Source organism: Calonectris borealis, chromosome 1 (genome assembly GCF_964195595.1).
Source record: "Calonectris borealis chromosome 1, bCalBor7.hap1.2, whole genome shotgun sequence".
Classification (NCBI taxonomy): Eukaryota; Metazoa; Chordata; class Aves; order Procellariiformes; family Procellariidae; genus Calonectris; species Calonectris borealis.
The window spans coordinates 56,577,011-56,604,452 of record NC_134312.1 but is presented as its reverse complement, the minus strand read 5'-3'; the positions used below and the strand labels follow the sequence as shown (position 1 = coordinate 56,604,452).

The 27,442-nt window shown below is 43.4% G+C and overlaps 1 protein-coding gene across 5 annotated transcripts; it reads left to right on the top strand.

Annotated features, from left to right (window-relative positions):
* Window positions 1-179: 179 nt before the first annotated feature.
* XPNPEP3 (X-prolyl aminopeptidase 3) lies at window positions 180-27,030 on the top strand. 5 transcript variants are annotated; one of them, XM_075154321.1, is made up of 13 exons: window positions 189-876; window positions 2,032-2,148; window positions 4,579-4,986; window positions 9,283-9,485; window positions 10,331-10,393; window positions 11,748-11,861; window positions 14,594-14,679; window positions 15,338-15,521; window positions 17,037-17,157; window positions 17,921-18,144; window positions 18,868-21,106; window positions 22,516-24,246; window positions 24,337-27,030. In XM_075154321.1, the coding sequence occupies exons 1-10, from the start codon at window positions 717-719 to the stop codon at window positions 18,079-18,081; spliced, it is 1,617 nt and encodes a 538-aa protein (XP_075010422.1). In that variant the 5' UTR covers window positions 189-716; the 3' UTR covers window positions 18,082-18,144; window positions 18,868-21,106; window positions 22,516-24,246; window positions 24,337-27,030. The 5 variants fall into 5 exon arrangements, with proteins under 5 accessions (XP_075010428.1, XP_075010422.1, XP_075010394.1 ...); XM_075154327.1 differs by having other exon boundaries at window positions 180-325; window positions 17,921-21,106; window positions 24,337-27,025; XM_075154293.1 differs by having other exon boundaries at window positions 17,921-21,106; window positions 24,337-27,026.
* The last annotated feature ends 412 nt before the right edge of the window (window positions 27,031-27,442 follow it).

Below are 27,442 nucleotides of genomic sequence, written 5' to 3'. Positions count from 1 at the left end.
GCTCGGGCTTCTCCGCGCCTCTCGCCTACGGGCGAGACAGGCGGCCTCCGCGGGCGCCTAAGGCGGCGTGGCGCCGCTCATTGGTGGTGGGGAGCGGGGGGTGGCGCCGGGCGCCCGCGCTTGTTGATGGTGTCAGCGCGCGGCGCCTCTCCAAGGGAAGGCCCCGCCATGCGCGGGCCGGGCCGGCGCGGGGGGGCCGGGGCCTGGCGGGCGGCGGGGGTGCGGGCGCGCGGCCGAGCCCCGTGCTAGCCGTGTCCCTCGGACATGTCGCGCCTTCCGGCCCAGAGACTTGTCGCGGCGGTGAGGGGCTGGCGCGGCTTCTCAGGTCAGAGACTTCTCCTCCCTCCGCACGCCTTACTGCACCTCACCGGTGCAGTCCGGCTCGGTGCCGCTGGGCCCTGTCCTGCCCCGCGCCCGTGGCTGCCTCCGATCCCGGGGCTGCGGTAACTGACTCTCCGGGGCCCGCTAAGCGTTATCGCCGCTTAGAGCCGTTCCTTCCCCCGGCAGCGCGGCGGCCCTCGAGGCCGGGCGGGCTGCGAGGCCGCCCTCGCCTCCGTTTCGCTGTGGGTGCGAGGGGCGTGGGAGAGCGGCCCTCTCCGGCAACGGAGTGGTAGCCCCGGTCACGGCTGAATCCGAGGGAAGAACAGCTTATTATTTGAAAAATAAAGCAACGATGTGGAAAGCTCCTTGCTGTCTTCAAAATATTGCTTTATTTAATGCCTGTTGTGTTCTCTTGTCTCGTTGCAAGGTATCCTGCTTGTCATCTGTGTAGGTGGAGAGAAACAGTGAAAACCCTCTTTTTAAACTGCACAAAAAGCTGTAATTATATTTCACTGCCTGGGTCTCCAGACTGTTGCTCCAGTCAATCATCACACAGTGAATGCTTTAAGTTATGACTATCAGTTGTCATGCATAAGTAATCTTCAATTAGTGGCTAATCATACTGGCTCCCACAGAAAATCCACAGTCTGTCTGTTCTCCTGTAAGTTTCACCTCCCTGAAAGGCAGGCAGCTGTTCTGCTTGTGTTATACTTGCTAGTGAAGAGTTGATTATCATTTGTTCTAAGAATGCAGTGCCATGCCATGGCAGCATGAATTGATTTTGTAGTAGGCACATGGTAAGTGACATGAAAGAGAACCAGTTTCTAAAACATCAGCTGGTAGATGTTAGGAAACTGATTACCATCTCCTTCCGTGTGTCTGATGGTTTGTATCTAGGCACAAGCAGTTATTCAGCTGCAAAAGGCGTGACTGAGAATTCCAAAGTTGGTAAAGCTTGTGACAATGATATTTAATTTTAGCTTTTGACTTATCATGCAGACCCCCAGCTCCCAAATGCGCACTTGTAACTCTCTTTAAAACTTGTCTGCTTTGGCTGTGTGTGGATTTGGAAGTGGGATATGTAACTGTATGCTTCTGAGGAACTGTTTTCAATTCGGCTAATGCTACTGTCAAGTAAGACAAATACATAAACAGGGACTCTTGAGTATCTTTCATACAGAAAAAAAATCGCATTGCTATGTAAACCTCTGTTATTTGATGGTTTCTTTGTGGCATTATTAGTAAAAAAAGAACTGGAAAGGCCTTGAAAACTGGATAATTGTTCCAGATGAGTGGTATTTTTTGAAGACATAGTCAAGAAAAGACGATGTACAGGTGTTGTGCTTCAAGGCCTGCAGTGTTTGAGGGAAGCAAGGGAGGGAGAGTGCTGAGTGCGTCATGAACACCAAGTGTAGAAATTGGGATGTGCAAACCAACGTAGCTTTCTGGGTTTTCTTGCTGGATTGTCAGGTTTATTGTACGTTAATTTCTTTCAATCTGTTTTATGAATATTGTATCATTAGTTGAGTTGTGTGCATGTTGTTTCATAAACTATTATGGTACACAACACATTGAAAAGTTAAGGAGGGATATTTATGTCATATAAGGTGAATGAATGCTACTAAGAGTCAGATGACTGGAGTATAATTCTACAGTTTTCTAACTGGAAAGGTCTTTTACCTTGACGTGGTGCATTTGTTTTTCCTCTAGTTTGCAAGTCATGTGCTCTCCGAAGATTTTCCATCCAGCCTGCCCAGCAGAAGAAGATTCCAAACCGGTATTTGGGCCAGCCCAGCCCCTTCACACACCCACACCTTCTCAAACCAGGTTAGGTTCAGGCCCTCTATGAGCCGATCATTGGTGTTCTTTCTTGTCTCTATTTTGCTGAGATGCGTAGGACAGAGTATTGATTTGCTGTGTTATACAGGTGTCTGTGATTTCAGCTGTTTATGATTACCTTCATTAGGCAGTAATTATATTTAGTAGTTCATTTCCTTGTCTGAGATGATACTGATTCCAAAAATAGGCTTCACATGTTAGCTTTTTACCTTTTTCTCATGGGGTGCTCGGTGTCACTGGCTTCAGCACCGCAGACCTTTCATGGCAGTGGCATCTTGGGAGCTCATTGTCCTGCAAATACAATACAATTTATCTTAAGAGAGAGTCCTTTGTGCAAGCTGTACTGCTAGAATGCTTCATATCTAATGTCTTGTGGGTCACAAAATCAAGGTGTCATTCAGAAAAGGAGATCAGGGACAGACTTATTGAGAGATGGACACCAATAGTCTAAAAAGCATGCCCCCTTCAGAAGAGTATTGAAGCTGTGAGGAAAAGAAGAAAAAGAGACTTATAGCCATAAAGTTAGAAGGTAGTGATGAAAGAGAAGCTGAGGTTGTGCAGTTTTATGAGATTAATGAAAATGAGCATGTAGGTATACAGAGAGAACAGATGAATATATAACCACGCACTTACATATTTAACTGTAGAATCATTCAGGTCAGAAGGGACCTCAGGAAGTTACTAGGTCCACCCTCTGCTCAAAGCTGAGCTAACTTCAGTATTAGATCAGGTTGCTTAGGGCACCGATTAACAGCTCACAGTAAATGAGGCTGACGCTTTAAAAGTACTCACAGCTGAAACAATGGAGATTAATTCTAACTGCTCATAGTAATTTTCCATTTAATAAAGGAGTGGTGTTTTCTTTAAAATAATACAACATTGGTTTATTGCAATTATTGTTTTAAAAAGCAAATGCCTTTAAGACAAAGAGAATTTCCAGGCCTTGCAGTCAGAAGACAAATGGGATTCCCGTGTTCCACCTACCGCAGCTTCTAAACTTCACTGGACTGTTTGTGATAGTTAGAAAGCTGACTGGAATGCAGTGGAGCATAGGAAATTTGCAGTATAATATTGCAGAAATGTGGGATTGGATCGCATTAGAACAGTTTCTGTGTCCTCTGTCATTTCTAGATCTACAGAGTAAAACAAATTCAGTGGTTTTGTTTTTTTCTTTAAAAAAAAAAAGACTTTTACACCAAGTAAATGTTGGGGACACATGGTGTTGAGAAGAAGTAAAGTTGAATGCAAATACAACATATGTGATTTTCTTAAACTCTCTTTTGTCAAGGAAAAACATTCTGGATAGAATTTCCCCTTCCCACCTTACCCATGCAAGAGTCCACTTACAGTACAAGTCAAATTTCAATTTTTATTCTAGAATTGTCACTGTGTAATACATTAAAGAGGAAGGAAAGATTATGAAATTAGAAAATTAACAGTATGAAAATGCAATCTATGTTAAAATAGGGTATTAGCCAAACTATTGATTAAGGCTCAGATATTAATTTAAATCACAGTTAAGAAGTCTCACATTTTTAAAAATACATACTTAATCTGTTGTTGGTTGTTCTTTCAACTTCAGTCTCGTTTTGGTGAGTATCTTGATCACTCTACTTCGTATCCTTCATGACTGGAGCAGTTTAGAACGTACTTTCATCTAAGAGATCACTTTTTTAGTTAGAGTCATTAGGAATATAGTATATAACTTTGGAAAAATAATTGTTAATTATTGAGAAAAGCTACATCAGCTCTGGAGAAGATTCCTTCTCTTAATCAGAGTCTGCCGCCAGCCTGCAGTTCGTGGTTTCTTTCTGCCTGGAATCTTGTGACTGGTTAGACTCTGCAACCTCTGTGTTTCTGCCTGATCTCGCAGTATCTGTAACACTTAATCTGCCCATTACGGTATAGAACTAGTTACTTTATGAGTTGACTTAGTGTGTATTTGAATAGACATTCTAGCATTATCTGAGGAAATTAATGCTCAACCTCAGGAGGTAATCTTCTGTTCAATGTCCAGACGCTATAAAACCCATCAGTTTTCAGCAGTCAAAGTCCAGTTTGCCTTGCCCCTTCCCCTTTTTTTACACGTCTTTCTGAAAACCTCCATCTGTTTTGGGTGTTTGTCTAAATCTACCAGGTTTTGTGATTCCTGCTTTTGCGCAGAAATACATACGAGAAGATCCAATTTGTTAAAACAAATTTCTGTCTTTGCATGATGGAGGAGCAGATTGAGTGAGGATGTTCTGTAGGGGTGGAAGCTGAAGAGATGCATGAGAGAGCAACAGAAAGGCTCATGAGGGACCACAGCGAAGCCGTGCATATGAAGGGCATCAGGGAGTAGGCAGGAATCAGTCATGCGACTCATAAAATATCGTGAGTAACTTGAATTTCTCAATCTGATTTGTTTTGTATTCGTAGGAGAGGTAACCCCAGGATTGTCACAGGTGGAATATGCTCTTCGCCGACACAAACTGATGACATTGATCCAGAAAGAAGCCCATGGCTGGGATGGATTGGACCACACAGTGATTCTGCTATCCAACCCCACATACTACATGAGCAATGACATCCCCTACGTTTTCCACCAGGACACTAACTTCCTGTACCTCTGTGGGTTCCAGGAGCCTGACAGCATCCTGGTTTTGCAGAGCATTCCTGGCAAAGCGCTGCCTTCCCACAAATCCATACTTTTTGTGCCCCGGAGAGATCCAAGCCGAGAGCTGTGGGACGGGCCCAGATCAGGCACGGATGGGGCAATTGCTCTCACAGGAGTAGATGAAGCTTACACCATCGAGGAGTTCAGGCACTTGGTGGCCAAGCTGAAAGGTAACAAAAAACGGAGGGGGAATGAGACGAGACGTGGTTTGCAGGGTCTGAAGGGTACGGGTTTGGAAGGTGGTCTGTGACATCAATTCAAGACTATCATGAACTTGGGGAGGTGCAGCGGGTGTGACAGTATGACAGAGGCAGTTGGAAGTTCTTGTTAGCTTCTTGAGGGTCACCAATGGAAATGTAGTTTTGAAAATAATAGTTTTTCTTCCCCTCTGAATTTCTTGTGTACCCATATGAATGCCAGTATGCACATCTGTGAAACATAAGGAACAGGATAAGCAAGAGAGCATCACAAACTGTGTTACTGTTTTAGTCATCTCTTTTTGCTGACAGAGCCAGAACCAGATGAGCTATAGGAAACTTGAAGGTATTTTATTCATAATAGACTTGGAAAATGATCCACACAGAGAGGTTGTTAGTCCACTCGCCTTTTTTAGCTTGATGTTGACTGACTCTTGAAATATGAGCATTGCTGTCCTTTAGACATGTTCTTCTGCATCTAACATCACCATGTAGCCTCAATACTTATAATCCAGGGTGAACTTTACATGCATTAGAAAATGAAGCTGAAGGCTTATGAAAATATAAAAAGGGCAAGTGCTTATCATAGAATTGTTTAGGTTGGAAAAGACCTTTAAGATCATTGAGTCCAACTGTTAACCTAACACTGCCAAGTCCACCACTAAACCATGACCCTAAGCACCACATCTACACATCTTTTAAATACCTCCAGGGATGGTGATTCCACCACTTCCCTGGGCAGTCTCTTCCAATGCTTGACAACCCTTTCAGTGAAGAAATTTTTCCTAATATCCAATCTAAACTTCCTCTGGTGCAACTTGAGGCCATTTCCTCTTGTCCTATCGCTTGTTACTTGGGAGAAGAGACTGACACCCATCTCACTACAACCTCCTTTCAGGTAGTTGTAGAGAGCAATAGGGTCTCCCCTGAGACTCCTTTTCTCCAGGCTAAACAGTCCCAGTTCCCTCAGCCGCTCCTTATAGGACTTGTGCTCCAGGCCCTTCACCAGCTTCGTTGCCCTCCTCTGGACATGCTCCAACACCTCAATGTCTGTCTTGTAGTGAGGGGCCCAGAACTGAACACAGTGGTTGAGGTGCGGCCTCACCAGTGCCGAGTACACGGGGACAATCACTTCCCTGCTCCTGCTGGCCACCCTATTTCTGATACAGGCCAGGATGCCGTTGGCCTTCTTGGCCACTGGGGCACACTGCAGGCTCATATTCAGCCGGCTGTCGACCAACACCCCCAGGTCCTTTTCCACCAGGCAGCTTTCCAGCCACTCTTCCCCAAACTTGTAGCGTTGCATGGGGTTGTTGTGGCCGAAGTGCAGGACCCGGCATTTGGCCTTGTTGAACCTCATACAATTGGCCTTGGCCCATCAATCCAACCTGTCCAGATCCCTCTGTAGAGCCTTCCTTCCCTTAAGCAGATCAACACTTCCACCCAACTTGGTGTCATCTGCAAACTTACTGAGGGTACACTTGATCCCCTCATCCAGATCATTGATAAAGATATTAAACAGAACTGGCCCCAAAACTGAGTGCTGGTGAACACCACCTGTGAACAGCCGCCAGCTGGATTTAACTCCATTCACCACAAGTCTTTGGGCCCGCCCATCCAGCCAGTTTTTTACCCAGCGAAGAGTATGCCCATTCAAGCCATGAGAAACCAGTTTCTCCAGGAGAATGCTGTGGGAAATGGTGTCAAAGGCTTTACTAAAGTCTAGGTAGACAACATCCACAGCCTTTCCCTCATCCACTAAGCGGGTCACCTTGTCATAGAAGGAGATCAGGTTAGTCAAGCAGGACGTGGCTTTCATAAACCCACGCTGACTGGACCTGATCACCTGGTTGTCCTGTATGTGCCATGTGATGGCACTCAGGATGATCTGCTCCATAACCTTCCCTGGCACTGAGGCCAGGCTGACAGGCCTGTAGTTCCCTGCATCCTCCCTCTGGCCCTTCTTGTAGATGGGCGTCACATTTGCTAACCTCCAGTCATCTGGGACCTCCCCGGTTAGCCAGGACTGCTGATAAAGGATTGGAAGTAGTTGGGTGATCACTTCCGCCAGCTCCTTCAGTTCCTTTGGGTGGATCCCATCCAGCCCCATAGACTTGTGTGTGTCCAAGTGGTGTAGCAGGTCGCTAACCATCTCCCCTTGGATTATGGGGGCTTCATTCTGCTCCCTGTCTTCCAGCTCAGGGGGCTGGGTACCCAGACAACGACTGGTCTTACTATTAAAGACTGAGGCAAAGAAGGCCTTAAGTACCTCAGCCTTTTCCTCATCCTTTGTCACTATGTTTCCCCCCCGCATCCAATAAAGGATGGAGAGTCTCCTTAGCCCTCCTTTTGTTGTTAATTTTTAGAAACATTTTTTATTGTCTTTTACGGCAGTAGCCAGATGAAGTTCTAGCTGGGCTTTGGCCCTTCTAATTTTCTCCCTGCATAACCTCACGACATCCTTGTAGTCCTCCTGAGTTGCCTGCCCCTTCTTCCGACGGTCATACACTCTCCTTTTTTTCCTGAGTTCCAGCCAAAGCTCTCTGTTCAGCCAGGCCACAAGTCCTTCTCTGTTCACAAACAACGGGTCCAGCGGGGTGCCTTCCCTGGTTGGCTCTCTCACCAGCTGCATCAGGAAGTTATCTTCCACACACTCCAGGAACCTCCTAGACTGTTTCCTCTCTGCTGTATTGTATTTCCAGCAGACATCTGGTAAGTTGAAGTCCCCCACAAGAACAAGGCCTAGCGATTGTGAGACTTCTCCCAGCTGCTTATAGAATATTCCATCTGCCTCTTCGTTCTGGTTGGGTGGTCGATAACAGACTCCTACCATGATATCTGCCTTGTTGGCCTTCCCCCTGATTCTTACCCATAAACACTCAACTCTATCGTCACCATCATTAAGCTCTCGACAGTCAAAACACTCCCTAACACACAGGGCTCCCCCACCGCCTCTCCTTCCTTGCCTGTCCCCTCTGAAAAGTTTATAGCCATCTATTGCAGCACTCCGGTTGTGCGAGTCATCCCACCATGATGCTTGGGGGATTACACAAATAAATAGAGTGAGTTCTGGAGTCTTAAATACCATCTCGGATTCTAGTTATTTTGTTTCAAAAAAGGATATATTGAAAATAGAAAAGTTACAGAAAGTGCAACAAGGATGATCAAAAGTATGGAGAGTGTGCGATACATGCTGGACAAACCTGCTCAGTATGAAAAAGAGAAGACAGAAGGTAAGGTATGAGAGAGATGTATGGTTATGGAAAGCACAGAGAGGATGAGTAGGAATGATTAGTTGCTATTTTTCATAATTTACAAACAAAGGGAACACTGAATGAAATGATCACATGGCAGGTTTTGACACCTTTTAAGTTTTAAGTTGTAGATCATTCATGGAAGGTTTGGAGTATCAAAAGTATAAATGGATTCAAAAGTTTTTAGTTCCGTGGGGGAAAGGTCTGTGAAAAACAGTTAATCACTGTTATGAAGATGCAACCTTGAAATGAAGAAGCCAGAAGTGAGGAGGATGTGCTAAGGGAAATACTCTTTCATAAATGCCCACTTTCTTAGAGACTTTTTATAAGCACCTGCTAATGGCTAATGTCACCAAAGAAGGAGGGCCTAGGTGGACATTAGCTGTGACTCAGCATGGCTTTTCTACTCAATCCCATTTAAAATGCTCCTGTGGGTAGAACGTGGGTGCTAACTCTGATGTTCTAAATAAGTTTCCACATAGGTGAATATGTTTGTCCTCAGTAAGTTCGTCTTCCCTGAATGGCTGAAATACGCAGTTGTTCCCCAAAGATATTCTGAAGCATAGTTGATAATGACCCTGATTCCATGTGATGAGTAAAATGTAAATTGCCTTACAGCATCGGGGGGACAGACTAAATGAGAATGATTCAGAACATGCACCACTGCAGTGCAATGGCTTTTTAGCTTACACAAGTGCAACTTTGATAAGCAAACTCTGAATGGATCTGTGCAAGATACATATATTCAGTGATGATTGTAAAACCCAATATTTGCATAGAAGTGGGGATTTGTCAAATTTACATGCTATGAATTGATAATCTTCCAGATTTTGAAGAGATTGCTAGTATCCTCTGACAGTGAAAGTGTCTATAGGGTCTGTAAATGCAGATTCAGAAGAAATTAATTTCTCAAATATAGCAAAAGGTCTAGTTTAGGAGGAGTGAGTTTGTTCAGTATGAAGAGGACATTTCTACATGTATTTTCGTCTGTGTCAGCTTTTGTTTTGTATTCCAGGTGAGTCAAACATTGTTTGGTATGACTTGACGAAACCAGTGCATACAGAGCTGCACTCTGATTACATGCAGCCCCTGGCTGAGATAAAAGCTCGGAACAAAAACCACATCCAGGGCATCCGACATCTAGTGCAAAACCTTCGGCTGATCAAATCTCCTGCAGAGATTGAAAGGATGAAGATAGCTGGACGGGTGACAGCAGAGGTATAGGGTTGTGTGCTCTCCACATGAACCAGTGCATTCCTTTAAAGAAGAAAGGGGAGAGGGCTGTTGATGGGGTGACATGGGTTGGAAGGATAGCTTTGATCTGATCTGTTACTGAACTGCTGTGTCTCAACCATCGGCTGGGCTCAGCTCCCTCCATGTGACAAGGAGAAACAGGAAGACTGGTTGGACTACCAGCTTCTCTCAATTAGTGTAACTCCAGTGAAGACAAGCCAGCGGCTGTTAGACTTCGTTTAAAGGCAATATCTATTCAGGAATAGGGGTAGCCTCTTCACTCTCTTCCCAGCTTCTCTTCTCCTTCCCCACGCCATTTTCTTTCCCATTTATCCTGTTGATTTTGAGGAAACAGGATTTTTGTGAACACATTGCCTGTGTATGCTGCCGTATTCCCCTTTCTCTCTCAAATACCCTGACAGATACCTCAAATGCAATTATGTTTTTGTAAATACTATTAAAATAGATAGCCAAATAGAAAAAAGAGGCACAACGTGTCCTTCTCTGAAGGAAAAGTGCATAAGGCACTCCTATTATATGTGAGGGAATCCATAGCTGAAACAACTTGTAAAATGCCAACCCATGGGATCAGCTTCAATCATCTAATCCTTTTTCAAAAACTAGAGTCAATCAGCCCCTAAATACAGTTTCATGGGGAAGAGAGCTTAATCGGTTCTAGTGTTGACAGCACTCTGCATTTTCAGCTGCCTCTGGTTCCTGTGTTCTGGGCCAGCTGATTTTAGGCCTTCCTCAAAAGACAGCAGGTGAAAAAAAAGAACTTCCCTAAGTTCAGGATCCTTTGCTGACTGAAAGGCCCTTCTTTTTCATAGGCTTTCACAGAGACAATGTTTGCCAGCAAATCCCCAGTGGATGAAGCCTTTCTGTATGCAAAGGTGAGTACTTCATTGTTGGAGGTGAGATAGAAGGAATGGATGTTGTTTATCCTTCCAGGAAACTAGGAATGTCAGATCTCTCTATAATGTGCCTCCCATTGTAGCACATTTCTCTTTCACCCAACTCTGATGGTTCCATGTGGAAAAGTCAGTGTGAGGAATTCTTCAGCTGTACTTCCCGTACCCTTATTGAAGGAATGTAGTGGTTGTCCAAGTTTATCTGCCATTGATGTCTTTTTCTACTGTATTTAAATACAACACCTGCTAAACAATCAGAGATATAGTTATTATCTTATTCTATAGTACAGTTCTGTGGTACGGAATTTAAGTAGTTATAACACCTATTTGCAAAGCCTGCTTCTCTTGACTCTAGCCTCTTACTACATCAGATTACCACAGCTATCTTGAAGCAGTGTAGACGCCTCTCAGTAACAAAATAAGGACTAATTGGCCTGCACACTTGGTAGGGAATTTTGTAAGGAATTGCAGTGAGATGCCTGTTTGAGAAACATCAGCAGGATTTGACCCTCTGTTATGACATAGATGGGCCTGTGCTGACATGGCACTGAGCAGCACTACTGACTTGTAAAGAAAATTATTTTAATTAAAGCGTATTTTACAGATCAATTTTTTCTCCAGATCAGGATCATAAAACCTACTTTACTACATGTAGGCATCCTGGAATGCTCTGTCCCATGTGATTTTGGTAATTATAGAAAAGACGTTATTAATATTTGCGGATATAGAGAGTCTTTATAGATGTAAGTTTATTCATTTCCTTGCTTTCATCAGCTTCATCACTCAAGAAAAGTAAAGATCTTGAGGCTTACAGTGCTTTTTTTTTCTTCCCCTCGGACATCAAGGTAGTGCATGCTTTCCAACCTTCGTAGTTCAACAGAGTCATGAAAATAGATACTGCTGTAAATATGCTGGTACTTTGTAATCTTAAAAGACAACAACAAAACATGACCGTTGTCATGCTGACATTTAGGATCTTTGAAAATTCGCAAAGTCATATGGCAACTAAGAGCATTACTTTATATAAGAACAAATCCTCACCTGGATTTGTGACAATGTAATGAATGTTTGATACAGTATTGAACAGCTTGCACCGGAAGGAACTTCCATGAGACCAGATGCAGGCTTAAAACACTCTCTTGAAAAGTGGATAGTTCTGTATTTTTTTTCTCAAGCATTCTTGGAAAACTTTCATTTAGTGAACTCACTTTCCAGTTTCACTTTATGTTGTACAAATTAAGAAAACAATTGTAGGACGTGAATTATAATAGCCCCAGGGTGGTTCATCTCCTGAATCAGCACTAACAATCTCCTCCTCTCTGAATTGGTATTCCAGTTTGAATTCGAGTGCCGGGCTCGTGGTGCTGACATCTTGGCATACCCCCCTGTTGTTGCTGGTGGCAACAGATCAAACACTTTGCACTACGTGAAGAACAATCAACTCATCAAGGTAAACCATATGCTGTCCAGTAACTTCAAATGCAGTGCTGTGACACACTGTCCCCATATGTGTCCCCTAGCTGCTCTTTGTTTTGACTGAACAGATCAAAACACTTAAATGTATATTTTCAAGTGAGCAGGGGAAAGAAATCCTGCCCTGGTTAGTTTTACTGTTAGTGACAGATTAACTTCACTCCGTCTAGTCTCTTTCTCTCCTCTTTGCACTGGCTGCAGTCTTTTCTGAACAGTGGAAGGACTTGTAAACAAGCTTGCAAAATAACTTCATGCAGCGAGCATGTCTGCTCCCACACCGTGTGCAGCAGCGTGCCGTGCTGGGTGGGGTGCTAACCTCACAGAAGAGACTGCAGCCGGCAGAGTGAAGGCACTGTGGGGGGTCTTCTGCTGTCACTTGCATTGCTTGGCCTTGCTTTGCAACCTGAGGTGCAGTAGTGCGTTCCTGCTCTGCCGAAGCTGAAAAGCATTTTGGACTCCATGTAGGCCAGCAAAGCAGGGAAAGGGAACAAGGAGGGAAAGGATCAGCATGAAATGTTGAGAGGTGGATTAGACGGTTGTAGGTAAATTAACGTTTCTTGTCTTATTTTGAAGATTCACTTTATTGAATTGAACCCTCTCCAGCTTTCCTGACAATACATCTTTAGATTCAGATAAGTATTTTCAGGAGCAGTATTCCCCCCCTGCTCTACTCACGATTCACTTTTCAGAGGAGCATATTTTTCTTCTGTCTTAATGCAGGATGAATCTTTCCCGCTAGCATTGTCTTTTCTTGAAGCTGGCATGCTAGCAGACCTTGAAATGATCTGCAGAGACAGACATACAAAAGATATGACAGGCTGCTTTTGGCAGAAAGAAACCTCCTTTGTTGTACTGTCATCCAAGGTCAGGCGTGCTCATGTAACTGCAGTTGGTGCTGTTAAAGATGTTCAGTTAAATGACTGTGACTTGTTTTTTTCAAAACTGTTAAGTAGGAGGTTAAACCCGTAAACTTGACTCTTTCTTCTCCTTTGTGTGCTACTTCCTACAGATGTTGTTGCCAAATAGGCTAACAAAGTGTCTAATTTGGAAGATATCTGAAGGCTGCTTATGGCCTCATGTGTACTTCATTCAGTCCGTCACTTAGTGGACTCAGCTTTAAAGAAAGAGGACAAGATGCATGACATAAGGCACTTACTGGGCAATCAAACCACAGGCTGAATTCCCTTAACCAATAAATTGTTACTTAGCTTGTTTAATTGCTTGGAAGAGGGCAGGTGCTATAATTTCATGTTTTACTTAAAGAATTGAACCAGCTATTCTGAAAAAGTTAAAAATACAATTTAAATGGATAGTTAATGGCTTGTCTATTCAGTGGGATAGTGAGATCTGCTCACTGCTAGTTTATCTGATAAATAAACTAGCAGTGAGCAGATCTCACTATCCCACTGAAATGTGTAAGCATTTGTGGCACTTAACTGTATACAATGATAGTAGCTAGCACTGGAAGTAGTGCTAGTAGTGAAATTCTGCTTCTTATTTTTTCCCTTAACGTGCTAGAATTATTCCTTGTCATTCCACATCATGACTGCTGGCACAGTCATGGATCTGTGGAGTGAATCTCTATAAAAGACCTTGGATTAGAATCATAGAATCATTTAGGTTGGAAAAGACCTTTAAGATCATTGAGTCCAACCGTTAACCTAGCACTGCCAAGTCCACCACTAAGCCATGTCTCTAAGCACCACATCTACACGTCTTTTAAATACCTCCAGGGGTGGTGACTCCACCACTTCCCTGGGCAGCCTGTTCCAGTGCTTGACAATCCTTTTGGTGAAGAAATTTTTCCTAATATCCAATCTAAACCTCCCCTGGCACAACTTGAGGCTATTTCCTCTTGTCCTAGATTACATATAGTGTAAATCCATAGAGAATTTAATGCAAACTTTACAGATCTCACTGCTCTATTTGTTGTTAGCCGCTTTAAGGAGGGAAAGCAAAGCAGTGATTTTGTTCCTGGCCCTTTGTCTTTTTTGCGTGGCTTTTTGGAAGATGTGCAGTCAGTGATGTAATTGACATGGAACAGTTTTGCTGAAGTGAATTGGAGGTTCACATCTCCAAAAGTTATTTCTTCATCACCAGATAGATTCAGAAGTATATCTTAGAGCGGTCAAGAAAGGCCCAGAAGAGAACAGGGAAGATGGTACAAGCTGTTCAATAGTGCATTTGCAGTAGTGATACACTGTCAGAGAAGTGATTTTGTGGGTCCTCCTACCTTGTGACAAGGCTAAATCTTCAGCTGTTAGTGATCTTGTGGGTAGCTCAGAAATCTATGGTTTTGTTGCAAAACCCTTCTGTCTCACTAGCAGAGAACTTCTAGTGAAAGTGGTCACTGGTGTAATTTACTGGAGTAAGCGATCCAGGTGTGAACGGGACTGATGTCTCAGAGCACAGAATAGTTCAAGGAAAATGTCTTTTTTTACTCCAAAGTGTTTGAAAATCAGCGTGTTAAGAGTTCAGGCTGTAGATAAGCGTAACAGTCAGAGACTACCTTGCAGAGAAACAATCCAACTGGAGTAGCCTATTTATAAACAGTAGCACCTGGGGTGTTGTTCTGCAAAAGGAATTCACATCTCTGCAGCTGCTTTGCAAAAATAAATACATAATCTCCTTTCCTGCTCTCAGACAGAAAAATCAATTCAGTTAATAGCTGGACTGACCCACAAGGCATTTTTTCCTGTTATTCTCCAGGATGGTGAACTGGTCTTGCTAGATGGTGGATGTGAGTCTTCCTGCTACGTAAGTGACATCACACGTACCTGGCCTGTCAATGGAAGGTATGCTGCGATAAGGCTGTTTTGAAGAACTTTGAGAAGCTCTTAAATAATTGATGGATTGAGTGTATGTGTATTTTATATCTGTGTGAATAGTTTTAACATGTCCCATTCTGTGGTTCTTCAGAATAATCAAATTATATAAACTAATCTTTCAGCATGAGAAGCTGTATTCCCCACTGCCTCATTAATTACTGCATGAATATGTGTGATTACTGCTATTTTCAGCTATTACAGCATGCTTAAAGTGCAGAGAGGGCTTTTGTGTATTCAGCTGTGGCTGAGTCTGGTTGTGTGTAAGAAAACAGGAGTTTAGTTGACCTGTACATGGCTCTGTTAGTTGTCAGTTTGCTGGTGTGGTGTCCCTGTGGTTGTGTGTTTGATTCCTGTATGTTTTGGCTCAAGTGCGTTCTTTTTCCTGCAGTAGCTTTGCCTTGGTTTGCTTTGAGGTTAGGTTGTCAGCTGAGAAACCCTGCCTCTACCCAGTGTATTGAAGGGCATGTTGCAGGGATGCCTTGTCTGGCATTTCAGATAAGGAGCAGTTGCTTTCCTTTCTGACTTTCCTGCTCCAACATTGAACTGAATCTGTTCCCAAAATAGGTTCTGGGTAGAGGTTTGATTGTGAGAAATGTCCTTTGTTCCTTTTCTCAATGGTTTTCAGGTTCACCAAACCCCAAGCAGAACTATACCAGGCTGTCCTGGATATCCAAAAGTCCTGCCTGAGCCTCTGCTCCCCAGGCATGAGTCTAGAAAATATCTACAGCCTCATGCTGAGCCTTATTGGACAGAAACTGAAAGAGTTGGGGATCCTAAAGAGCAGCATCACTGAGAGCCACTTCTTCAAGGTACTTGAAGTTTTTTTACTCCAGCTTCCCCCTACTAGGCCTGGCTTTTTTCTCCTTGGGTTATATTAGTGGCTTTAGTTTGGCTCAGGAATGTCCTTTTGAGATTAATCTTCTAATTGTCCCCACTCAGTACGCTTTAATTCATGCTGTGGGCTGGTCTCAGCACAGGACTGGATTTCTCTCAGGCAAGGCTAAACTTGAAGATGTGTTTCAACCATTCAGTGCACAATTTGGTCTGAAGTAACCCCCCCCCCTTATATGCACATACTGTGAGTATGTGTCCTCAACACTTGCTATTTCACTCTGCAGATCCACTCCCATGGGTCTGCACTACTTGTTAGTGTAGATGCAGCTTCAGAGTACAGCCAGTCTGAAGGGGACCTGCAGAGACATTGGCATTAACACAAAATTCTGGGTCCAAGGCTGGCTGCAGGCAACTAGTCATAGTTTTGTGATCTGTTTAACATAGCATAAGTCTGCAGTGCCACCAAAAGATGCAGCCCATTCTTCTCGGTCATTCCACCTGCTGCCTCTTCTGCACCATTTTGTGTCAGTATTGGAGTTCACAGAGCTACCTGGGGAACAAGACTGGGAAACCGGTCTGCCTTGGAGCTGAACTTGCAGATAAAATAGGATTGGTTTGCAGATAGAGAAGTTTATCCGGTCCCACTCACTGCAAACCTGCATGATTGCTGATGCCGATACAAGAAAGATGGTGGAACCAGGTGATGGAACTACCCCTTTGGCAGCAGGACAGATTCCTGCCAGATTTAATTGTCCTACAGTGTCAGTGCAGTAACAGCACAAGTTCTCACCTGTGAACGGAGACTATCATGCCGGTTTCTCTCGGCAGGCGGCAGCACAGCCAGATGAGACCAGCGTCTATCTGCAGCTCACTCCCCGGTGGATGTGAGGAGCATGGGGCAGAGGAGGAATTAGCTCTTTGATTCCTGCTGTCAAGGAGCTCCTCTCGGGAGGGAGGGGGATTAGGATGGTGAAGGGGGAGGCGGTGTCAGTGCCCTGTAGAGGTGGATTAAAATCCTGCCGTAGCTGCTGAGTGAAATCGGCACAGCATCCACTCTGTCGTGCATAGGAGACCTCTTTGCCACATCACGTAGCAGCTGTATCAGCTGCTGCCGGTTGTCAGGGTCTGCTGATGGGAGCAACGCAGGGCTTGCATATTTAAGGGATGAAAGGGTTGGGGCAGCAAAGCTCAGTGAGCCAAAAACTGAAGGCTTGCCTCGCATGCTGAGGTGGTGATGGGCTTGGGCTGTTCTTTTCAGTGAGAGAGAAAGGCAGTCCGCAATATGCTCATAATAGGCACCTGGTACTGGTGGGTTTTGAGGGCCATCCAGTTCTGGTAAATGCAAGACAGCCCCTGGTGACTTAGTCATGGCAGTAAGATTGCTAGTTAAGCACATAACTATTCTGTCTCTTCTCCCCATCTTTTGTATTAGAACAAGAGGTTGGGCTGTGTTTAACTGCCTCTGTGATGTTTGTTTTGTCTTCTGCTAGGCTGTTCGAAAATACTGCCCACATCATGTGGGCCATTACTTGGGCATGGATGTTCATGATACCCCAGATATATCCCGATCGCTCCCGCTCCAGCCAGGCATGGTGATAACCATTGAACCAGGTAAAAAGATATGCAGTCAGTGGTGGACAAAAACATGCAACACTGAGTATAACAGTATTGCTTTCAGTAGTTAGTTGGTCCCTCAGACCAAAGCATTCAGGTCCTTTCTGGTGAAATTGAAAATGATTACAGTATTGGAAAACCTTAAGTTATTCCCCTCCCAAAGTCATTACAGTATTAGAAAACCCTATTTCCCTCCCAAACACAGCCAAATTGTGGGGGTAAACTGTCAGACAGTGATTGAGCGCAGTGCAGAGAAGCAGGGTCAATTCACTTGTGCTGTATTCTGTGTTACTGTGACTAAACTACTACCAGTCACTGGTAGTGTAAGTCTCAAGCACTGCAGTCTGCAATTACAGGCATTCACAACTTAGCTTTGCAAATTAGGCATTTCACGATGAATCTTTCTTTCTGCTTGTCACTGGATTTGGAGCTGTCAGCTGGAAACTGATATTTAATGCTTGGCTCTTCTCTCTCTCTGTTCAGAACATTGTTAAAATCATCATTGTGAACATAGCATTGAGAGCAAGAAGTGTGGAAAGGCCAGCTGTAATTGTGGAAGTTTTTATTAACATGCTAGTGTCTGAGGGACACGTCCCTTTCTTTGCCCAGCAACTGCCATGAGTGAGGGGAAAGAGAGTAGCTTTCCTTATTAAAAATTTTCAGGATCGAACTCATGTTTTGTTGCTGAAAATCCAACTGCTGGTGCAGTAAGGGAAAGGTGTTGTTATGGAGAGTGTTTTAATTCCCTTCCTTCTTTCAGGCATTTATATCCCTGAGGATGACGTGAGTGCCCCGGAGAGGTTTCGTGGCATTGGTGTGCGCATTGAGGATGACGTTGTGATAACAGAGGATGCGCCTCTCATCTTGTCTGCTGACTGTCCCAAGGAGATCTACCACATCGAGCAGATCTGTGGCTCCTGATGCCCCTTCTCTGCCTCTTTCATCCTCCTCAGGAGATGCAGCCCGCCAGGGATGCAGATCCCTGTAGGTGGCTGTAGTTGTCAAGTGATGGAGGGTGTGGACAGTCGATGGCTGTTTCCAAAACTGGGACTGGGAATTAGAGTGCAAAAGGCTTGGGTATTTAGGGATGAAAAAGCAAAGCAACCTTTTCTGTGTGCATTTTCCTTTTGATTTGCTTAGTGCTGATGTTGAGCTGTTGTAGGATGTGGGGGTGGTTTCATCTCTCTGCTTTGTGGATCCATCTGTTCTTGTGCCCTTGGAGGAATGAATTTTGTCAGTGCCACCAGCAGGGCTTCTGCCTGGTCCCTCTCCAGATGCATAGGTGCAACTGCTGAGGCCAGGGCCCTGTTTTTTCCCCTTTAGCAGTAGTTTTACAACAGTCAGATTTTAAAAATGAAGCTTTGATAAATTCTGTTTTGGGGGAATAAAGTGTGTCAGACAGCTTTGATTTTTATAGAGCCCTGGAAGGAGGGGCTTTGGTAGTCAGGAAGATGGGTTTGGTTGGGAGGTAGTTTTATCTGAAGCCTGTGGAGAATGTTTTAGTGTTTTAAGGGTAACGCTGTGTTTGGGCTTTGTTCAGGCATATGCAAAATAGGCCAACGGCAGGAAAAAACATCTCATCTGGTCTTTCAGCTTATTGGAGTGTTTGGTAATTTCAGAAAGGACAGATAGGGCTCAGGAGGTTGGACATACCCGTTCTTGCTGTCTTCCACATTCCCTTCTTTTTGTCCCAAATGTCCATTCCAGTCTTCTGTCCTGAGCCCACCTCTATCCTGGGAAGCAGGGCCATGTTGGCTGTGCTGGACTCCACTGGTGAGCTGCTGGTTGTCACCTAGATGTGAGGTGTCCGATTCTGGAACAGTCACAGCACCTTACTGGTTTATGCTGTAAGTGCCAGCAACTTCAGCAGTGTATTTTTGAAGAGTCTGCCCTATTGTGAGTCTCAAGTCTTTATACGGCTTTTATACGGAATTTAAAGTAATTATTTTTTAAAATTCTGAGGGCAAGATCACGGTTGCCTTTTGGGTGTTGCCAAGTGCCGTCAGTAACTAATGCTCTGTGATAGTATTTTTGAGGTAGCTGCAAATATGAATAGGGGCTAGAATGGATGAGGAGTAAAGAGAAGAGTTGTCTTCCCTCAACATCAGCTTACCACCCAGGCCATTGTATGCAGTAGTAAATACACCTACTAGAGGCAAACATGGTGTCTGTGTATTTACTGAAAATATTTTGACAATGAGCAATTTAGCATGTCTGAAAAATGCCTCTCATCAGTGCATCTCCTTTTATTTATGCTTGCTGTTGTATCACATCATCTTACTTCCTTTCTGATGGTAGCTTTCAGTATTTTTCGTCTGTTATTCTCAATTTTCTTTCTTTTTCTCTTCTTTTCCTATGTTGTCTATTTTTTACTCACTATAATGTCAGTGCTTCCTAATCCATTTTGCTTTCTAATCAATGTCACTGCCTCTTCCCCAGTTTGCCCTAATTCCCCACAGTGAATGTAGCTAGAAGCATGTGGTAGTCAGGATTCCTGAGTTTGACCTCTGGTTCTGTTGCTGTGTAACCTCTAGTGAAATCTGCTCTTTTTTTCTCTCTTTTTTCTTTTCTGTGTTTCATTTCGCTTAGTGAAGGCCAAACGGACAGTGTCTTGCATCTCTCACTGCTTTTAATGGGAGCTGGGTGCATGCACTGGGGTTTGAATTTGGCATTTGAAAGGCAGCCAAGACATGCTGTAATTTTATTTTTTAAACATGACGAAAAGCAAATGCTTTTACAGAGTTTAGCGTATCAAGTTTCACCTGGTTAAGAGAATCTGCTAATCTTTGATGGAAGCCTTTGTTAGATGGTCATGCGTTAAAGTGATATGTACAGTGTAAATTGTTAGAAGGAAGGCTTGTTAAGTGTGGACACAGAACTGATGAATACTTTTGATGTTGTTCTGATCTGTAACACATTTGTTGTTCCAATTACACCTGTTAGAGCCATGTTAACTGGGACAAATCCTGGATTTTGGAACTATGTAAGCAGCTTAAAATAACATTAACCTGAGAGCTACATACATGTGCTGCTCTGCACATCTGCCCGTGTACCTAACAGAGTTAATAATTGTACTTACTGTAAATAAGCCTTTGAAATATATATAAAAAAGTTATTTTTAAAATAAAACAATTTGTAGAAAGTCATTTCTCGGGCCATCAAGTTGCATGGCTGTTGAATGGATATAAGCACCTCCAGAAAGAGCATTATTTTTGGGGGAGATTTATAAATTATCTGTAACCTATCTTAGACTTGAAATAACATTGTCAAATGCAGGCACACAGTAATTCCTACTCCTCTCAGGAAAATCCTGCAACTTGCAAACACCAATAGATCTCAGGAATGTTGTGGATGAATGTTTCTGTCAGTAAAGAAGTGTTTGTGACTCTGCTGAGTGGAGAGTAATGGATCTGCTAGGGCTGCTGTGCTCCACCATGCTAAGTGTGTCTGATTTAGCCTTGTGTTGCTCCATATTCTGTAATTCTTCCACAGTGTTCAGCCGTTTCTTCAGCATAAACTGCTGCTAATGTTTTGAATCTCTTGTCCCATGTAAAGGAGAGTGCATTTTGCAGAATGTATTAAATTTGAGTCTTATCAACCTAAATTTTGGAAGGCTTTTTCTCACTTGTTGCAGAGGTGGATAATCAGAGTATCATCTGGGACCTACACACATGCTGCAGTGTCCCTTGAATACAACAAGCTCCATGAACATTTTACATGGCCTTCATCGAGAAACTAAAGAATCCCTTTTCCGGCTGCATATACCCGTGGCGTTACCTCCCCAGTCGCCAATCCCACACTGCCAGATTTACGGTCCGTCTTTGCCCCAGAAGAGATTCCTTGCTCCAACCACTTGGGTGCAGAGGCAGCTCTCGGTGGCAGCACAAGTTGCCAGCTGCTTGATGAGGGCGTTGGTGGGATCACTGGAAGCGAAAGAGAAATTGAGGTATACGCAAGTTCACTTGGGGAGAGATTTTATTGTGACTGTGGCACAGGTCTTAAGGGCATCAGAGAACGAGAGAAAATGAGAGCCAGCCGTCGCTATGGAGAAGCTGCTTTGCTTTGAGAGGAAGCCTGGGAGGCTTTCCTTGGCTTTCCCATTTCACTTTCTACCGGGGCCTGCTTTGCCTTGCAGAGAACTAGTTAGTAGTAAAGTCCTGTTGTTAAAGTACAGTCTGAGCAGAGGTGCTAATTTGCAGATATGCTTCTGTCATCAAAGTGGAAAGAAATTTGGCATTTAACATAATTTGGCATTCTATCTCTGTTATCTGTGAAAAATACAATATGTCTTTCCTAAAATTGCATTCATTATTTTGCAAAGGAACCTGATGGTGTAGGAAGAAGCAAACTGAGGGAGCACATAAAAGAGAATGGAGATTGAGGGTTTTGGGAATGTACAATGCAATAGAGAAGATTCAGGAGAAGGGTGTGATTTGGAGCTGTGGGGATGTGTGCGGGTGGATGTGAGAGCAAGGAGAGAACAACAGGGTGTAAAATGGCTATTCAGCATGTTGTCAGCGTGGTGCAATAGCTCCAGGAAACTGGTTATGCTAACCAGGAGACCCTGATTGATTTGTCCTACTCAGGAGGGGGGAACAAAGGAGTCAGATTGTATTGATGAACTTGGTCTTAACAGTTAGTTTGTTTTTTTTTTTTTTTTAAAGATCAATAGAATTATCATATGAGGAAGTTTTCTGCAGTTTCATGTTATTGATCATGTGTCATTTTTTAAATAATGTGAAGGGGAAAAAATATGTTTCTAGGCAAAATCTTCATTATGATGAAGGGAGCAAGGCTGGGGTTACATGCTCTTATGCTACCCAAATTACTGCTATGGAAATGTAGATATTACTGCCAGGAGAATTACCATAAAGCAAAAAGAGTTAGGGTTAAAGTTAGAAAAAAATCTATATGAGATAAATGACAAAAATGCTTTAATTATGATGAGATGCTTAATACTTTGTGTAATTGGATAACGAAACTCCGCACTGCAATAAAGTGACATTTTTTTATTTCTTTTAAACTGAGTTGTCTACAAGCATATATAGGCATCTCTTCATTAGTATGCAGATCTAAACTGCATTTAAGTTTATAATTTTCTGAGATCATTACAGCATCTCTGTTACATGTGCTCCCTACATGCATGCTCAGCCTCTACTTGATTAAAAATCATCATTTGGACACTTTCAAAACGCTGGCTCTAGCAGTGGGTCTGACTTATAAAATTCATTCTATTTCAGAGGTGTAACAGTAAGTTACATTTTAAGGCAGAATTTATAATCAAAATGGATAGTGAGACACGGTGGGCTCAATGGCGCTCAATTTCTCCCCTCGGCTCCTTTCACCTTCTTGAAGTTTGTCTCGCTGTCTTAACTGGCTGCCAGCTCTGAGCCTTCCTCACCAGCAGCAAGCGGAGCAATGAACTCCTACCTTCTGGGACAAGTTATGCCTCAGCCCACCTGGTTGTTTCTCTGAAGTACCACCTGATATTTGGCTAAGCAAACCAGACTCTTCAGAAGATGGGCAGAAAGGAACAAGGAAGAATTTCCAGGTCCTCCATGCGTGTTATCTTCTCTTGCTGACTCATACCACGTATGCCTTTTTAACTACCATGACAGAGTTACATATTAACAATGGCAATGAAAAACAGTAATTTCTGTCTGGCTAAGCCTTATGACCATATCTTTGAGTAAAGAAAAAGTAAATTAGAAAGCTGGTTGTAGACCCAGGAGTGAGAGTGGCTACTGCTGGGTTCAAAATGTTCCTTCCCCTTGCGTGTTGGGAAACAAGCAGCACTGCAGGAGCGATGTGCAGCCTCGGTTTGGGAGCTTCTTGCGAATGCTGGTCTCAGACGTGCTGTGATGGGCCAGGACTGACAGTGGTTGAAGCTCTGTGTTGGTTTTTTCCTCTCAAGACCGTGAAGAGCCTGTGGCTTTTTAAAGGAATCTCTTTTTTTCATGATTCGGGCAGGAATATCATGTCAGCAGGGGTTGGGAACACGCAGCCTGTGGTTCAATCATCAACTAGAAGTTGGCAGTCCAGCAAAAACTGGTTGAAACGCAGTTCTTTCCAAGGAAATAGGCTCACTGCGTTTTTTTGTCAGTAAACCGGGCCAATATGAACAATATTGTGTAAAGAGGAGAGAGGCTCGGCTTCTTTTTATTCTGAGTTATGTCCACTTTTGAGAGGTTAATGCAAAATGGGATTAGCCACTGATCCAAGTTAGGATTAAGCAGCCTGACTCTTGTACCACCAAGTGGTTAGCAGATGTCAGGTAATTTCTTATCATGTGAATCTTTTACTTAGAGAGATAGTGCTTTAAGTTTGGGGATAATATACTGTGTTTTTCCAGTCTAATGTGCACATAGAGTGCAACATGTAACACCAGTTTTGCCTATGGGAGCTACAAGCAATACCTCTGTAATTAACAGTATTGCATCTCGGTTGTGGATATGTTAGCCGGCACTGTAGTCATTCAGAGGAAGTATAGAAGGGGTGGGGGTTTAAGCTTTCTCAGTTTCGGGTCTCTTACCAGGCTACAAAATCAGGCAACTGATACTGCCTACGAACACCCTTTCTTACCTCCTTTTGGCAGACCGATCATTTTTGTTTAGTGGCCTGGGTGAAGTTTGTCATTTGTGTTGGCATTTCTGTGCTGTTGTCCTAATGTGCCATCAGGATCCCCTTTTTGATCTAGTAACTGCTTAACATTTTTAACGTTGCCCTTTAGATAAACATGGTTTGATATGGCATCAGGGATTAGGAGAAGTCCCATCACGGGATTGAAACTCCTGCGGAGCTGGTCTGGCCGACTCCTGACACGCGGTGCATATACTCCCTCAGCCCAGTTGCACGTGTCTTGTCATTCTCCGAGGGGCAGAGAGACACGGCTCTACTGACGGCTCAGGAATCTCCAGTCCTCGCATCCTCATGCAGCTGCCCCTGTCACGGAGGCCTTAAATCTCCGACTGTCCTTCTAACTGTTCCCCCTCCAGACTTGCAGAGGTACCAGTCTGCAGGCGAAACAGCCGTAGCCTCCGGTGTGCTCGCTGCACTGACCTGTTGCTTGTTGTCAGATTCCATAAGGTACCGCTGAGGTTCCTGTGATGCATTGCAGATATCTGGTATGTGTATATTGCTTTCTCATTTGTGCTTTACCCTGTTCTTTTTTTCCAGGAGATGAGCTTTTTAACAGCTACATGGGTGTTACTGTGGTGACTGTAACCAGGCAAAAACATACAGTTCGTATTGAGATAGTTCTACGTTTGTGGACTTGGATAGGATTAAGACATTTTTAAAGGCACGCTGTACTTTTTGCCCTTCCCTGCAGAACAGAGAGAGGTTTCTAATGAACTTTCAGTTACACAGTATAAAGTGGAAATGTATGATTCATCTTCCAAAGCATGTGTGTATTAGTATATATATAAAAACACACACATATTATGCAAACCAGTGTTGTGACTTCTAGCTAGTTAGAGATTTAGAAGAGATTTTCTCCAAACATAATTAAGATTGTTTAGATATTGGACTCTTCATTTCTTTATGCTTTGTTTGGATTTCTTGTTAAATTTAATTTTACCTTAGAATTTCCAGGGTTTATAATTCTTGCGGTTTGAATAATTGCATTCTCTGTGTAATATATTTTACTGTAAATCACTGCCATGTAGCCTTAACATTGCCTCCATCTTCAGGGTTTTTTTCAGTGTTATAATGTAATTTCCCTGCAGTGTGAGGCTTTTGAGGAGACAGCATTCTGTGATTCTCACCTGAGGAGTACCTTTCCAAAAAAGATGAGAACGTGCTGTCTGAAAGATGTGATTATTACTCTTGAAATTCAAAACTGTAAACTCTGTGAGTTTTGAACCCAAATGTATCATTCTAACTTAGTTTCTTAGAGAAATAAAATAAAACAAGTGTAGCAATTAATGAAAAGGAGAATTGTAGTGCAAACCTACATTCCTAATATACTGATAACTGCAAATTAATCTCAGCAGTTAGATATGAGAGCTATTTTCCTCCACTGTGCAACTCTCTCTGAAATTTTAGTGAATGTTAATAAAAAATTAGAAGACTGATAAGCTGTTTCTCTAAGCTCATTTAAGACAAATGCATCAAATGCTACATTTCGTAAGGACTCCATTTTTAATGAGTCACAAGTGAATCGAGGACTGAGTTGAAAATCCTCTAGAATATTGCCTATCTTCGGTTAATAGAGTCACTGAATGAAAAGGTCGGAGGCAACCTTTGATCAAGTAGTTTGAGCGCCTTCCTATTACGGCCATTGCATTTTACCTCCTCAATTTAGTGCTGAGCCTGGTAGCTGGTGTGTGACAGCAGCAGATCCCTCAGTAAGGCATCAAGCCTTGATCTGAAGGCTGGGGGAGGGAGAAGGATGAGATGGAGAATTGTTTCTTTCAGTCATTTGCTCCACCTGTTAACCACCCCATCATTAAAAATCTATGCACCTTTTCCTTTTTTTGCCCGCCCTCCGCCCCTCCCAACAGGCGTTATAGGGAGGATAAGGAGCAACTTTGTACGTTTAATGAAGAGCTTGGATACCTGCTCTGGGTTCAGTTTAGCCTTGACAGTGGAACTGCGACTGTACTTCTATAAAAATGCCTACAACTCTGAACTTCATGTCCTCCTTCAGTCGCATTTCTCAGAGTCCCCAGAGCTGCACAATGGGGCCGTTCACAGTTTAGCAAGGAAAGCAAACCCAGAAGGACAAAAAACCAGAGAGGAAAGGAAGAAAATAAGCCATGAAGAGACATACGTGTTGCATGGCTCTCCTCCGGTAGAAAAGATCTTGGACATCTACACATGTGTAAATCAAGTCTTCCAGTAAATAGTGCTGTCTCCTTTTTACTCTTAGTACTTAACATAATCTTTGTGTGTTTAAAAAATTAAATGTAAAGTTGCACAAGGGGCTGCAAAGTGGCTCCTCTGGACCTGGACCCATACTACATTGGGGCCTGCCTCTCTTTTTGCCATCATGTTTGTTCCAATAAAATAAGCAATTGTGCAGGACACAAGCATAGCCCAGTCGTTATCTAAGTCTCCCATTTATTCCCTGAATCACCTGGCTTTGCAGATCCCAGACTACCCGTGCCAAGGCAAAGTGAAAGAAAAAATCCAAATCCTGAAGAGCGAGTGCAAAGGAGAGAACGGAGCAAGCCTATGAACCGGTGTTGCCTGTTAGGATACATTCTGGACTCAGGATCTGGTGTTTCAGAAAAGGCCTGTCCTTGAAACCGTCTGTGTTCCATTACATTTCATCACTTTAACCTCCTCAACAGCAAAGGTCTTCCCTTTAAATCCTCAATGTCTGTTTGTTGTTCGTGCTTCACGTTTGAAATCTAACAGGCACAATACAAATTTCATGGACCTCCAACTTTTTTCCATCCCACTTGGTAAACTTGTATTGATCCAGCTGTAATATATCAGCAGGTAACAAACACACTGTGGCAGGACGTGGTTCCATCCTGTCACCTGATGTTTTCAGAACAACGTTTCCATTGGAAAGCTTGCTCCAGATCATGTGCTGGAAGATAGGAATGCCACTGAGTGTAGTTAAAAGTAGGGGTGACCTCTTATAGGGTCCATAATCCAGATTTGCACTGAAAAAAGTTTGGAGAAGGTCTGGAGGAGACCGACCCAGGCAGCCGTTCCCAAACCCAAGCACTGACCAGGAGGATGTCTCCGCCAGAGCTTTACTCCACGCCTGGAGGAGAAGAGGTGTGAGCCTGCGTACGCCCAGCTGCGCGCCGCGCTGTGTGCTTTTCTGCGTGCTTCCTTTTCAATTCAAGTAGGGGGAAGTAGATACACACCTACTTTCCTTTTTCAGTAATTAATCCAAGAGAAGTGACCATACGGCGCAGCAATTGCAAACTGAGCACGCAGCGACGTGCACTCTCTATTGCTTTTTTTGAACTCATTATTTCCTCTATCTTTTCAAGTCAGTCATACTGTTGTTTTGCTCTCAGTGTGCCTTGCTCCATTTTGAATTTTGCTCTGCTCAGGCTCTTCCATTCAGTCTCTCGTAACCTGCTTGTGCCACAAAGCATTATTTCGTTTTATCTGGAGGTGGCTGGAGTGATGATAACGTTTAATCTGTTTCAGGAAGTTTTTAGAGGTCACCAGTGTCAAGGAACAACAATTTGCATTATCTCCTTTATTACGTGTATTACTTCTTCGAGAGAATGGTATTTAACTGCCACAGGGCAATTAGAAGCATTCTTGAAATTTATGCTTGTTGCAGATGTCATATCCTCTTCCCCAGCTT